This window comes from Capra hircus, chromosome 12 (assembly GCF_001704415.2).
Source record: "Capra hircus breed San Clemente chromosome 12, ASM170441v1, whole genome shotgun sequence".
In the NCBI taxonomy this organism is placed as follows: Eukaryota; Metazoa; Chordata; class Mammalia; order Artiodactyla; family Bovidae; genus Capra; species Capra hircus.
Genome location: NC_030819.1, coordinates 2,253,322 through 2,269,244, shown reverse-complemented (window position 1 = coordinate 2,269,244; position 15,923 = coordinate 2,253,322). Strand labels below are relative to the sequence as shown.

The 15,923-nt window shown below is 42.6% G+C and overlaps 1 protein-coding gene across 1 annotated transcript in view; it reads left to right on the top strand.

Annotated features, from left to right (window-relative positions):
- MYO16 (myosin XVI) overlaps positions 1-15,923 on the top strand; it is a 529,091-nt gene that overhangs the window by 245,442 nt on the left and 267,726 nt on the right. The window contains 1 exon segment of the mRNA XM_018056366.1: positions 10,577-10,727. Coding sequence (XP_017911855.1) covers positions 10,577-10,727 — 151 coding nt within the window.

Genomic DNA, 15,923 nt, shown 5'->3' with positions numbered 1-15,923 from the left:
TGGTGTTTATGGAAGGCAGGCTCCTGCCCTCTGGCAGTGACAGGGAGACCGGGGGCCACCTGTGATGACGATTGCATCTCAGAAGGGTGGCTGTCAGTTCCTGCAGGCAGAACCCCTGGGCTGTAAGCCTGGGCATGTGTGGGTGTTAAGTCGCTTCATTCGTGTCTGACTCTTTGTGACTCTATGGACCATAGACTGCCAGGCGCCTCTGTCCGTGGGATTCTCCAGGCAAGAATACTGGAGTGGGCCGCCATGCCCTCCTCCAGGGGATCTTTACTGGGGAAGCCATTCTTCCCAGGGACTGAGCCGTGTCTTTAGCATCCCCTGCATTGGCCACCTGGGAAGCCCTTGTAAGCCTACGAGGGGTTTACATCTCAAAGGCAGGCAGAGAAAAAAAAATCATAATCTTAAGATCTTTAAAGTAAGTTCTCTAAGAAGTGAAGGGTCAGGAGTCCAGAGCAGGGAGAAGCTCCGTTGGAATGAGAGGAATGTTACTGCCTTCTTCGGCATGAGTCCATCTTTTTGATGCAAACTGCTATTCACTGGGGATTTCTTCATATGTTTCTTGTTTATGAAGTTGAATTATTCTTTCTATATAATTGCAACTTATTTTTTAAATTAATCTTATATCAAATATTTTGCCATAATTTATAAAGGCTTCATGAGCATTAAAATACCAGTGATTATTTTAAGTCTGTCATTTTTCTAAAAGAATAGAATTTTAATATATGTTTATATTCTACAAATGGGTAATCAGTGAAAAGCTAAATATATAGACATTAACATAAGGATGCTATTGTTAACCACAGTGATTATGGATAAAATGTGTTCTATTTAAAAAATAGAATAGAAACCTGAAGAAAAATTGTTCCATAGATGTCAAAACATGAACAGATGCCGTGAACCTAAGTACATGTTTTTTACTTTCTTACAGAAAATATCTGCCTAACTAATTAATATGCTGCCTATCAACCCAACCAAATCATTCCAAGGCATTATTCTTACATGAATGAGGGTGTTTGTAACTAGCTGCTTATAATTATTGTTGGTAGTAAGTCATAGAGTTTATAACCTGTGATCTTATTGAGAGTATAAATGATATTTTTAAATGCAGGTGAGTGTGTTAACATCATTGAATATTTGGACTTGAAATACATTTAGATATTCTAATTCCTGCATTTGGCAAAGGTGGAACTGAGGCCCAGGGATGCTAAAGATCTTAGAAGGTCAGGTAGAAACCAAATTGAGGTCAGGACTGACGTAGAATGAGGTCACTATACTATTCCTGGACCAGACTTCTTTTCAAGTGTACCTTTCAGAGAGCCTTCTATTAACACTGCGATTAGATTTGGGATGTGAAAGAAGGATTTCAGCTGTTTTAGTGAACTCACCAGTTCTTCCTTTTGCGTGTGTGCATGCTCAGTAGCTTCAGTCATGCCTAACTCTTTGTGACACTGTGGACTGTAGCCTGTCAGGCTTCTCTGTCCATGAGATTCTCTAGGCAACAATACTGGAATGAATTGCCATGCCCTCCTCTGGGGGCTCTTTCCAACTCAGGAATCAAACCCATGTCTTCTCTCCTGCGTCTCCTGCATTGCAGGCAGATTCTTTACCACTGAGCCACGGTGGAAGCCCCATCTTCCGTTTCAGCCACTTCAGTCCCTCAGTCGTGTCCGACTGTCTGTGACCCCATGGACTGCTGCAAACCAAGCCTTGCTGTCCATCACCAACTCCCAGAGTTCACTCAGACTCAGGTCCAGTGAGTCCGTGATGCCATCCAACCGTCATACCCTCTGTTGCCCCCTTCTCCTCCTGCCTTGAACCCTTCCCAGCATCAGGGTCTTTTCAAATGAGTCAACTCTTCCCATCAGGTGGCCAAAAGATTGGAGTTTCAGCTTCAGCATCAGTCCTTCCAATGAATATTCAGGACTGATTTCCTTTAGGATGGACTGGTTGGATCTCCTTGCAGTCCAAGGGACTCTCAAGAGTTTTCTCCAACACCACAGTTCAAAAGCATCAGTTCTTCAGCGCTCAGCTTTCTTTATAGTCCAACTCTCACATCCATACATGAATACTGGAAAAACAATAGCTTTGACTAGACAGACCTTTGCTGGCAAACTAATGTCTCTGTTTTTTAATATGATGTCTGCTTTGGTCATAACTTTTCTTTGAAGGAACAAGCATCTTTTAATTTCATGGCTGCAGTCACCGTCTGCAGTGATTTTGGAGCCCCCGAAAATAAAATCTCTCAATGTTTCCATTGTTTCCCCATCTATTTGCCATGAAGTGATGGGACCAGATGACATGATCTTAGTTTTCTGAATGTTGAGCTTTAAGCTAACTTTTGCACTCTCCTCTTTCACTTTCATCAAGAGGCTCTTTAGTTCTTCCTCACTTTCTGCCATAAGGGTGGTGTCATCTGCACATCTGAGGCTATTGATACTTCTCCCAGCAATCTTGATTCCAGCTTGTGCTTCATACAGCTCAGCGTTTCTCATGATGTGCTCTGCATATAAGTTAAATAAGCAGGGTGACAATTTACAGCCTTGACGTACTCCTTTTTGTATTTGGAACAGTCTGTTGTTCCATGTACATTTATAACTGTTGCTTCCTGACCTGCATACAGACTTCTCAAGAGGCAGATCAGGTGGTCTGGTATTCCCACCTCTTTCAGAATTTTCCACAGTTTGTTGTGATCCACATAGTCAAAGGCTTTGGCATAGTCAATAAAGCAGAAGTAGATGTTTTTCTGGAACTCTCTTGCTTTTTCGATGATCCAGCGGATGTTGGCAATTTGATCTCTGGTTCCTCTGCCTTTTCTAAAACCAGCTTGAACATCTGGAAGTTCATGGTTCACATACTGTTGAAGCCTGGCTTGGAGAATTTTGAGCATTACTTTGCTAGCGTGTGAGATGAGTGCAATTGTGCGGTAGTTTGAGCGTTCTTTGGCATTGCCTTTCTTTGAGATTGGAATGAAAACTGACCTTTTCCAGTCCTGTGGCCACTGCTGAGTTTTCCAAATTTGCTGGCATATTGAGTGCAGCACTTTCACATCATCATCTTTTAGAATTTGAAAGAGCTCAACTTGAATTCCATCCTCTCCACTAGCTTTGTTTGTCATGATGCTTCCCAAGGCCCACTTGACTTCGCATTCCAGGCTGTCTGGCTCTGGGTGTGTGATCACACCATTGTGATTATCTGGGTCATGAAGATCTTTTTTGTATAGTTCTTCTGTGTATTCTTGCCACCTCTGCTTAATATCTTCTGCTTCTCGTAATATCTTCTGCTTCTGCGCAATATCTTCTTCTTAATATCTGGTTCTGTTAGGTCCATACCATTTCTGTCCTTCTTCCTTTTAGAAATCCTTTAGAGTTGGTTTTACATTTTTATAAACTATCATTCTAGTTTCTACCTGGACTAATCTAACTATTGCTTTATTAATTGCTTCATAGTCAAATGGTTCAGTATATGCAAAAGCTCTCTTTAGTTTTTATTGTGTGTGTGTTTTTTTTAAATTTCTTGGCAATGCAGAAAAGGGAGACAGCGAGTATAAAGGGAGATAAGGAAGGAAGTATTTTGGTAGATAAATGGATGAATGCATATGTCTTACATTAGCACAAACACCTGCACGTGAATGTGTATAGAAGCTCCGTTCATAATTGACAAAAACCGGACAATCCCAAAGCTTTGGTGAGGGTCAGCCAAAGCGCAGTGCGTCCTACAGGAGGCCGCTGCTCAGTGATAAAACAGGAAAAACTTGGTATGTGCAGCGGCTTGAGTGAATCTCAAAAACATGTTAAGTAAACACAGCGAGGCCCAAAATGCTGCATGCGCTGGAATTCCTCCCATATGTCATTTTAGAAAAAGTGAAACAATTACCCATGGTTACAAGGATCAAACCAGTCAATCCTAAAGGAAATCCACCCTGAATATTCACTGGAAGGACTGATGCTGAAGCTCCAATACTTTGGCCACCTGATGCGAAGAGCCAACTCATTGCACAAGTCCCTGATGCTGGGAAAGGTTGAGGGCAAGAGGGAAAGGGAGCGGCAGAGGATTAGACGGTTAGATAGCATCACTGATTCAATGGACATGAATTTGAGCAAACCCGGGAGATAGAGGAGGTCAGAAGAACCTGTCATGCTGCAGTTCATGGGATTGCAAAGGATCAGACTGAAAAAGATTGCAACTGAAAAACACCACCACCACAGGGGACGGGTTTGTGGAGGTTAATGACTTTAAAGCCTTGTGCAAAGAGCCATTTGGGAGTGATGAAAATTCTAAGTGTTCCTGGTTACACAGGTTATATGAGTGTGTGTGTCTATATATCTAACCAACTATATATAAATATATATATGTAGACAAGACTCATTGAATGTTTATCTACAGAGTGAATTTTACTATTTGTAAATCCACCTTAAAACTAAAACTTTCTAAAACCAACAAATTGCATTATGCTTTAATTAGAATCACAACTACTACTGTAAAATTCATTAAATAATTATGTTTATATATGTTGCGTTTGATTAAATATGTATGTATTTCTGCTTTACAGTCACAATTAGGGACGTACATTTTTAAATTTTACTATACTAAAATGTTACAAATTAAGCATTCAGATTGTGTTTATATTTTATGAACTTAGCTCTCTTAGTTTGGCCCCAGATAAATAGCAGGGAGGGATCACAGCTCCAACCATCAACAGAAAATTGGATTAAAGATTTACTGAGCATGGCCCATCTGAGTAAGACCCAGTTTCCCTGATGGCTCAGAGGTTAAAGCGTCTGCCTGGAATGTGAGAGACCCAGGTTCGATCCCTGGTGGGGAAGATCCCCTGGAGAAGGAAATGGCAACCCACTCCAGTATTCTTGCCTGGAGAATCCCATGGAGGGAGGAGCCTCATAGGCTACAGTCCATGGGGTCGCAAAGAGTCGGACAAGACTGAGCAACTTCACTTTCACTTTCTTTCACTTTCCCCCTCAGTCAGGCTGTCCCATGAGGAAGCTTCCATAAGCTTCTGATCTTTCTCCATCAGAGGGCAGACAGTCTGAAAACCACAATCACAGAAAACTAATGAATCTAATCACGCTAGGACCACAGCCTTGTCTAACTCAATGAAACTAAGCCATGCCCACGGGGCAACCCAAGACGGGCAGGTCATGGTGGTCCACTGGAGAAGGGAATGGAAAACCACTTCAGTATTCTTGCCTTGAGAACCCCATGAACAGTATGAAAAGGCAAAAAGGACACTGAAAAATGAACTCCCCAGGTCGGTAGGTGCCCAATATGCTACTGTAGATCAGTGGAGAAACAACTCCAGAAAAAATGAAGAAACGGAGCCAAAGTGAAAGCAACAGCCAGTTGTGGATGTGACTGGTGAGAGAAGCAAGGTCCAGTGTTGTAAAGAGCAATATTGCATAGGAACCTGGAATGTTAGGTCTGTGAATCAAGGCAAATTGGAAGTGGTCAAATAGGAGATGACAAGAGTGAGCATCAACATTCTAGGGATCAGTGAACTAAGATGGACTGGAATGTGTGAATTTAACTCAGATGACCATTTTATCTACTATTGTGGACAGGAATCCCTCAGAAGAAACGGAGTAGCCATGATGGTCAACAAAAGAGTCTGAAATGCAGTGCTCAGATGTTATCTCAAAAACAACAGAATGATCTCTGTTCGTTTCCAAGGAAACCGTTCAATGTCATGGTAATCCAAGTCTATGCTCTGACCAGTAACGCTGAAGAAGCTGAAATTGAATGGTTCTATGAACTACAAGACCTTCTAAAACTAACACCCAAAAAAGATGTCCTTTTCATTCTAGGGAACTGGAATGGAAAAGCAGAAAGTCAAGAAACACCTGGAGTAACAGGCAAATTTGGCCTTGGAGTACTGAATGAAGCAGGGCAAAGGCTAATAGAGTTTTGCCAAGAGAACGCACTGGTCATAGCAAACACCCTCTTCCACAACACAAGAGAAGACTCTACACATGGATGTCACCAGATGGCCAACACAGAAATCAGATTGATTATATTCTTTGCAGCCAAAGATGGAGAAGCTCTATACAGTCAGCAAAAACAAGACTGGGAGCTGATTGTGGCTCAGATCATGACTCCTTATTGCCAAATTCTGACTTAAATTGAAGAAAGTAGGGAAAACCACTAGACTATTCAGGTATGACCTAAATCAAATTCCTTATGATTATACAGTGGAAATGAGAAATAGATTTAAGGGACTAGATCTGATAGAGTGCCTGAAGAACTATGGACGGAGGTTCGTGATACAATACAAGAGACAGGGAGCAAGGCCATTCCCAAGAAAAAGAAATGCAAAAAGGCAAAATAGCTGTCTGAGGAGGCCTTACAAATAGCTGTAAAAAGAACTGAAGCAAAAAGCAAAGGAGAAAAGGAAAGATAGAGGGCCTAGAGGAGCCATCTTACCCACGTTGAAGGTCAGGAAGGGTGGCAGTGAGGAGATACCCCTCATCCAAGGTAAGGAGCAGCAGCTGTGCTTTGCTGGAGCAGCCATGAAGAGATACCCCACGCCCAAGGTAAGAGAAACCTAAGTAAGATGGTAGGTGTTGCAAGAGGGCATCAGAGGGCAGACACACTGAAACCATACTCACAGAAAACTAGTCAATCTAATCACACTAGGACCACAGCCTTGTCTAACTCAATGAAACTAAACCATGCCCGTGGGGCAACCCAAGACAGGCAGGTCATGGTGGAGAGGTCTGACAGAATGTGGTCCACTGGAAAAGGAAATGGCAAACCACTTCAGTATTCTTGCCTTGAGAACCCCATGAACAGTATGAAAAGGCAAAATGATAGGATACTGAAAGAGGAACTCCCCAGGTCAGTAGGTGCCCAATATGCTACTGGAGATCAGTGGAGAATTAACTCCAGAAAGAATGAAGGGATGGAGCCAAAGCAAAAACAATACCCAGCTGTGGATGTGACTGGTGATAGAAGCAAGGTCCAATGCTGTAAAGAGCAATATTGCATAGGAACCTGGAATGTCAGGTCCATGAATCAAGGCAAACTGGAAGTGGTCAAACAAGAGATGGCAAGAGTGAATGTCAACATTCTAGGAATCAGTGAACTAAAATGGACTGGAATGGGTGAATTTAACTCAGATGACCATTATATCTACTTCTGCAGGCAGGAATCCCTCAGAAGAAATGGGATAGCCATCATGGTTAACAAAAGAGTCCAAAATGCAGTACTTGGATGCAATCTCAAAAATGACAGAATGATCTCTGTTTGTCTCCAAGGCAAACTATTCAATATTACGGTAATCCAAGTCTATGCCTCAACGGGTAACACTGAAGAACCTGAAGCTGAACAGTTCTATGAAGACTTACAAGACCTTTTAGAACTAACACCCAAAAAAGATGTTCTTTTCATTATAGGGGACTGGAATGCAAAAGTAGGAAGTCAAGAAACACCTGGAGTAACAGGCAAATTTGGCCTTGGAATGTGGAATGAAGCAGGGCAAAGACTAATAGCGTTTTGCCAAGAAAATGCACTGGTCATAGCAAACACCCTCTTCCAACAACACAAGAGAAGACTCTACACATGGACAGCACAAGATGGTCAACACCGAATCAGATTGATTATATTCTTTGCAGCAAAAGATGTAGAAGCTCTATACAGTCAGCAAAAACAAGACCGGGAGCTGACTGTGGCTCAGATCATGAGCTCCTTATTACCAAATTCAGACTTAAATTGAAGAAAGTAGGGAAAACCGCTAGACCATTCAGGTATGACCTAAGTCAAATCCCTTATGATTATACAGTGGAAGTGAGAAATAGATTTAAGGGCCTAGATCTGATAGATAAGAGTGCCTGATGAACTATGGAATGAGGTTCATGACATTGTACCGGAGACAGGGATCAAGACCATCCCCATGGAAAAGAAATGCAAAAAAGCAAAATGGCTGTCTGAGGAGGCCTTACAAATAGCTGTGAAAAGAAGAGAGGGGAAAAACAAAGGAGAAAAGGAAAGATATAAGCATCTGAATGCAGAGTTCCAAAGAGTAGCAAGGAGAGATAAGAAAGCCTTCTTCAGCAATCAATGCAAAGAAATAGAGGAAAACAACAGAATGGGAAAGACTAGAGATCTCTTCAAGAAAATTAGAGATACCAAGGGAACATTTCATGCAAAGATGGGCTCAATAAAGGACAGAAATGGTATGGACCTAACAGAAACAGAAGATATTAAGAAGAAATGGCAAGAATACACAGAAGAACTGTACAAAAAAGATCTTCATGATCCAGATAATCACGGTGGTATGATCACTCATCTAGAGCCAGACATCCTGGAATGCGAAGTCAAGTGAGCCTTAGAAAGCATCACTACGAACAAAGCTAGTGGAGGTGATGGAATTCCAGTGGAGCTATTTCAAATCCTGAAAGATGATGCTGTGAAAGTGCTGCACTCAATATGCCAGCAAACGTGGAAAACTCAGCAGTGGCCACAGGACTGGAAAAGGTCAGTTTTTATTCCGATCCCAAAGAAAGGCAACGCCAAAGAATGCTCAAACTACCGCACAATTGCACTCATCTCACATGCTAGTAAAGTAATGCTCAAAATTCTCCAAGCCAGGCTTCAGCAATACGTGAATTGTAAACTTCCTGATATTCAAGCTGGTTTTAGAAAAGGGAGAGGAACCAGAGATCAAATTGCCAACATCTGCTGGATCATGGAAAAAGCAAGAGAGTTCCAGAAAAACATCTACTTCTGCTTTATTGACAATGCAAATATTTTGACTGTGTGGATCACATTCTGAAAGAGATGGGAATACCAGACTACCTAACCTGCCTCCTGAAAAATCTGTATGCAGGTCAGGAAGCAACAGTTAGAACTGGACATAGAACAACAGACTGGTTCCAAATAGGAAAAGGAGTACGTCAAGGCTGTGTATTGTCACCCTGCTTATTTAACTTATATGCAGAGTACATCATGAGAAACGCTGGACTGGATGAAGCACAAGCTGGAATCAAGACTGCCGGGAGAAATATCAATAACCTCAGATATGCAGATGACACCACGCTTATGGCAGAAAGTGAAGAGGAAGTAAAAAGCCTCTTGATGAAAGTGAAAGAGGAGAGTGAAAAAGTTGGCTTAAAGCTTAATATTCAGAAAACAAAGATCATGGCATCTGGTCCCATCACTTCATGGGAAATAGATGGGGAAACAAAATCACTGCAGATGGTGATTGCAGCCATGAAATTGAAAGACACTTACTCCTTGGAAGGAAATTATGACCAACGTATACAGCTTATTAAAAAGCAGAGATTTTAGTTTGCCAACAAATGTCCCTCTAGTCAAAGCTATGGTTTTTTCAGTAGTCATGTATGGATGTGAGAGTTGGAGCATAAAGCTGAGCACTGAAGAATTGATGCTTTTGAACTGTAGTGTTGAAGAAGACTCTTGAGAGTCCCTTGGACTGCAAGGAGATCCAACCAGTCCATCCTAAAGGCCATTAGTCCTGAATATGCATTGGAAGGACTGATGCTGAAAATGAAACTCTAATCCTTTGGTCACCTAATTCGAAGATCTGACTCATTGGAAGAGACTCTGATGATGGCAAGGATTGAAGGTGGGAGGACATGGAGATGACAGAGGATGAGATGGTTGGATGGCATCAAGGACTCAATGGACATGAGTCTGAGTAAACTTCGGGAGCTGGTGATGGACAGGGAGGCCTGGCGTGCTGCAGTCCATGGGCTCGCAAAGAGTTGGGCATGACTGAGCGACTCAACTGAACTGAACCAAACTGAGCTCTTTTGGCACAAAGTCAATGGAAGTACAACAACAAAAATGATATAGGTTTTACTTGTTTATTTTCCCCTGTATTGAATGGTAAAGAAGTAATAGGACTTGTTTATAACAATGCAGACCTTTATTTTGTCATTCAGGTTTATCATTTCATCACAAACTATTTTAACTGTTTCCCATGATTCTTAAGAGCTTTCCTGATGGCTCAGACAGTAAAGAATCCGCCTGCAACGTAAAAAACCTGGGTTCGATCCCTGGGTTGAGAAGATCCCCTGGAGGAGGGAACCGCTACCCACTCCAGTATTCTGGCCTGAAGAATTCCATAGACTGTATAGTTCATGGATCAGAAAGAGTCAAATATGACTGAGCAACTTTCACGTGATTCTATAATATACTTTTAATCCCATGTGAATAAACATTTAATCAACTGTAGAATGTTGCTTTCACTTGTTTATAGTTCATTTTCACATTTACGTATTTTGCTTAGTTCAGTCACGAGTTTCAGCCTTAGCTTTTAAATTGCCCATTGGTCGTCTGTTAAGGCGTATAGACTGTACATTCATAACCATTTTCTTCTCCAGTTGAAATAAGTGTATGTTTCTCTTGGAAGTAAAGTTGAATGAAATGTGGAGCTGATAGCAAAGCTTCACGTTTCTCCCTGATTTTACCTGCAGCGTCAAGAGTGTTTGTTAGGTGAACCAGACAACTTTCCGTTCCTGAGACGTTTGGTCGTGGTAGTTTTTGATTGGGGTGGCAACTTCAGGAGACTAATTATAGCATGGATTCTTTCCTACAGCAGTCCCCTGGTATTGCCAATTGCCAAGCAAGACAGCCTGTTGGAAAAAGACATTATGTTCAGAGATGCAACGAAAGGTCTGTGCAAGCGACAGTCTCAGGACAGCACAGCGGAGAACGCCCCCATGCACGGCCCCAGCAAGCCTGAGCAGGTAATCACACCTTCCCTGCGTGTCTGCCTCGGCTGCAGCTATGACTTTATGCCTTAGAGCCAACTTTTCAGAAGCAAACTCCCACTGATTTCCATTGAAAGAAAAATTAATAAGTGCATATGTTAATATTTTGTGAAATGCCCGTATTCTTATGGTATTATACTGACCATTAACAAAAATTGCTGTTGTCATTCACAAGGATTTGAATTTTATAATCTTGACTTAACCAGGAATGGAAGTTCAGCTAATACACTAAATTTCTGAATATTTTCAGTTTCAGCATTAGTCATCATTTTGATTATTATGTAGACTGTGTTTTTTGTTTCTTACAAATATCAAATATTTTACATAACAAGGGAAAAAAAGCAAATCAGTCACTGGGTTACGTGTTAAATGCAACTGTGTTGGTGTAGTGTGTGTGTGTGTGTGTGTCTCACTGTCAAAAAGACGGGAGATTACTTTGAGGAACTTAATAGAAATTAATGTATTTGTTCATCAATTCCACAGAAATAAACGACTTTTTTACATTTCCTGTTTCATAAATGACAGAGTAGTTTTATAAATGTCAAAGTAATCTCTGAAAGTGTTTTGTTTTTCTGCTGTATCTAATTTCAAATGTTTTAAAGACAGTTTGTTGAGGTTTTCTCAAGAACCTCTACTTTTAGTTTCATTCATTTTTGTTATTTTAAAATAACAAATTCAAGTTTTGTAATTTTGAAATATCTTTAAATTTTAGTAGGTGTATTCATCAGCTTAGGCTTCCAGAATAAAATACAACACACCTAGTGGCTTAAACACCAGAAGGCCTTTTTCTTGAGGTTCTGGAGACTGGAAGTTCAGCGTCAGGGCACTGGCTGATTTGTTTTTGGTGAAGATCTTTCTGACTTGCAGACAACTGCTTTCTCCCTGTGTCCTCACATGCTAGAGAGAGAGAATAAACAGCCTTTTTGGTGTCTCTTTTAAGGACGCCAATCCTATAGGTTCAGGTCCCCACCCTTTTGACCTCACTTAACCTTTATAACTTCCTAAAGACCCTATTGGGCTTTCCTGGTGGCTCAGTGGTGAAGAATTTGCCTGCAGTGTGGGAGACATGGTTTCGATCCCTGGATTGGGAAGATCCCCTGCAAAAGGAAATGGCAGCCCACTCCAGTATTCTTGCCTGGGAAATCCCATGGACAGAGGAGTCCCATGGCCTGTAGGAGTCCTCCGTCCAGGGGGTCGCAAGGAATTGGAGATGACTTAGGGCCTTTTCTTGTTAATCACTCTCTCCAAACAGTGTCATATGCTGGCTACAGCCTCAACAGGTGAATTTGGAGGAGAGGAACCATTCAGTCCATAGTGACAGGCAAGTTGAGTGTTAGGCGAAGCATAAGCCAAAGCTTTTTCTTAACAGTTTTAAAGATCCTATGAGCATTCTATAACCTTAAATACATATTCTTAAGTGACAGAGGCTGGTCTGAAAAGGCTGTATACTGTATGATTATACTATTCGACATTCAAGAAAAGATCAAACTACTGAGACACTGAAAACATTAGAGGTTGCCAGGGATCAAGGCAGAGGGAATACATAGGAGGACAAGGGAGTCTTAGAGCAATGGGGCTTCTCTGTATGACCCTGTAAGGATAGATACCTGACGTTACACATATGTCCAAATCCAGAGGGCATGTAACACCAAGAGTGCCCTTGATGGAAGGATGTAGGAGTGGCCCGGCTGTAAGGATCCGGCCTCACATCCTGATCCTTGACGTGAACCATGGGCCTTGGGTGATGATGACCTTTCAGTGTAGGTTTGCGATGGTAACAGAAGAGCCACACTGGCGAGGGATATTGATAATAGGGAAGGCTATCCAGGAGGGAGCTGGGGTATATGAGAGATTTCTGTCCCTTCCTGTCAGTTTTGCTGTGAACCTAAAGCAGCTCTAAAAAATAAACTCTGAAAATAGTGAAAGGACATTAGCAGCATAATGTCAAGTGTGATCCTTGCAGAATACCTTTTCAATTTTTCCCTGTAAGCTCTTTATAATTGTGTCACCGGCATTGAAAGCAACTGTCATCGTGTTGTGTTGATCTGGTATTAAAAGAGAAGAAATTAGTGCTCAGGTTTCAGGTGCTTATGTTATCTGTAGAATCAGTTCAGTCAGTTCTGTCGCACAGTCACGTCTGACTCTTTGCGACCCCATGGACTGCAGCACACCAGGCTTCCCTGTCCATCACCAACTCCCGGAGTTTACCCAAACGCATGTCCAGTGAGTCGGTGATGCCATCCAACCATCTCATCCTCTGTCGTCCCCTTCTCCTCCCACCTTCACTCTTCCCCAGCATCAGGGTCTTTTCAAATGAGTCGATTCATCACATCAGGTGGCCAAAGTATTGGAGTTTCAGCTTCAGCATCAGTCCTTCCAATGAACATTCAGGACTCATTTCTTCTAGGATTGACTGGCTGGATATTCACTCATATCTCCCGCTGTGAGCATCACACCATCATCGTCATCATTTGTTCTTGATCTCGAGGTGCTTGGTTTCTTGGCAGGACTATCCATCAACTGGATTCTTCACCCACACTTCCCAGGAGGGCTTTAGAAAAGCCTTCTCAGAGCAATCCAGTTCTGATTCACGTTTTAAAGAGAAACATATGTGTCATTCATGTTGAACAAAATCCACAGCATCTCTCCTTCCAGATTTTTAGAAACTGAAGGCAATGGCACCCCACTCCAGTCCTCTTGCCTGGAAAATCCCATGGACGGAGGAGCATCATAGGCTGCAGTCCATGGGGTCGAGTCAGACACGACTGAGCAACTTCACTTTTCACTTTTCACTTTCATGCATTGGAGAAGGAAATGGCAACCCACTCCGGTGTTCTTGCCTGGAGAATCCCAGGGACGGTGGAGCCTGGTGGGCTACCGTCTATGGGGTCGCACAGAGTCAGACACGACTGAAGGGACTTAGCAGCAGTAGCAGCAGGTCTTATCAAAGGATAACGACATAAATGGGACTGCCCAGGTGGCTCAGTGATAGAGAACCTGCCTGCCAAGCAGGAGACCTGGGTTCGATCCCTGGTTCAGGAAGATCCCCTGGAGGAGGAGATGGCAATGCCCTCCAATATTGTTGCCTGAGAAATCCCGTGGACAGAGGAGCCTGGAGGGCTACAGTCTGTGGGATCACAAAGAGCAGGACACAAATTAGTGGAAAGAACAGCAAACTACGTGAGTGAATATTCAGGGCTTGATTTGAATGTTTTTGCCTTGATTCTGATAGTGACCAAAATTCATATTAGCCTGATCGTATCTCTGAGAATGTAGAGCTTTTTTTTAAGATGCTTAAAGATGTTCGATATTTTCCTTCTTTTCCACTTTGTGCCGCTCTTGCCTCCCATCCCTCCTCTCTCTGCCTGCCCAGCTCTGTTCTCTTTTAAGTTTCCTACCTGCTTGGCTCCTCCCTCTTTTCCTCTCTCTCCTTTCCTTTCATAGTATATTTATTTAAATTTTGGCTCCAAGCTTAAAATTCAGGTCATTGTATTCTGTTTAGTGAGGGGGTGTTTTCCTGGGAGTGAAGAGAGAGGAGGATGCGGTCATGCAGACTTGCTCTGGTTTGGGTCTGCTTTTGGAGCTCTGTGCTCTGGGAGCCCCTTAACCTCAGTAAGCCCTATCTGTGAAATGGGTACCTAGTACTCACTTTACTTGCTTGTTTTGAAGATGACAAAGGCCAAGCTTGCAATATGAGAGCACAGTCACCAAGCATGAATAAAAGCTCTGTAAGACACAGTTACGGTTCTTATGATTGTTACTTGTGTAGACTGACTGTAAGGTTTTGCCCCAGTAGCTTAGCCTTCCGTCCATTCATTTGTCTGCTCTTACTTCATGTAATTCCTCTTTTTCTTTGCAGTGTAAGGATAGATTACTTTTAAAAAATAATAATACAAAATCATACTTTAAGAGCGTACAAAAACACTTTCACATATATTATCTTAATTCTCAAAATTCATTTTCACTTCTCAGCTGACACTCAGGTTTCGAATCGAGTATTTCAGCTGACCAGACAAACTCAAGACGCCTAGAATCACAGGTGTTTCTTCTACGCTGCCCAGTGCTTTTGGGGAAAACGCTGCAAGCTCCAGGCTTATCTGTCACAGCCCTGCTGACCTGGGTCAGTTCTATGCTTGGGAGACACAGTGTGTGTCCCACGGCTCCCTGTGCAGAGAGGGATTTTGAAGGCTGGCAGTGGCTCTCTTTCTGTACCAACACCCAGGTACAGAAAGTGTAAATCTTCAGCAAGCAAAGGACCTGATAAACTGCACGCTCTATGAAACGGAATGAAAAGCAACTGTGAAGGGTTAGTCACTCAGGTGTGTCCTACTCTTTGTGACCCCACAGACTGTAGCCCACCAGGCTCCTCTGTCCATGGAGTTCTCCAGGCAAGGATACTGGAATGGGTTCCATCCCTTCTCCAGAGGATCTTCCTGACCCAAGGATGGAAACCAGTCCTGCATTGCAGGCAGATTCTTTACCGTCTGAGCCACCAGGGAAGCTCTACAAAGCACGAAATGGCAAACAGCTGAAGTTAAGAGTCTTTGCAGCTGAGCTCTCAGGGAAGCCCCCAGAAGCAGATAACAACAGTTACAGCGCTGTACAGGCAGGCTGAGGGCTTCAGCTTTGGGGAGCATGGTGTTTGGTCAGATCGTCACCCCTTTCCCTGGGAGGACCGTCCCAGGCAGCTCTTCTGTTTTTTTGTTTTTAATTTCCTCTTTCCTCTTCATTCACGCACCCTTGGTCCTTTCCTCCTAAACAACCTTTCCCCAGGGTCTTCTTGGACTTATTCCGTTTGTCAGAACTCCTCTTCGCCCGCTGAATTTCTGGTTCCTTGACATACCCTACTTATGTCCCATAGAAAGAAAACACCATCAGACAAAAGAGAGCAGGGCAGTAAATCTGATAGCACTCACAGCCGTGCCGACAAGTGGAAACGGGAAGGGGTGAATTCAGAGTGTTTCTAGGATGTCGATTCCTTTGGATGGTAAAACATTTATCAAAATGCTTCTCTAATTTCTCCCTGACTTCCTATCCTGAATTATGTATGTCTTGTGCTTGAGATCTCTATTTTTGGAAATATACATGTATGTAAAACATGCATGCTCAGTCATGTCTCACTCTTTGCGACCCCCATGGTCTGTAGCCCGCCAGGCTCCCCCGTCTATGGTA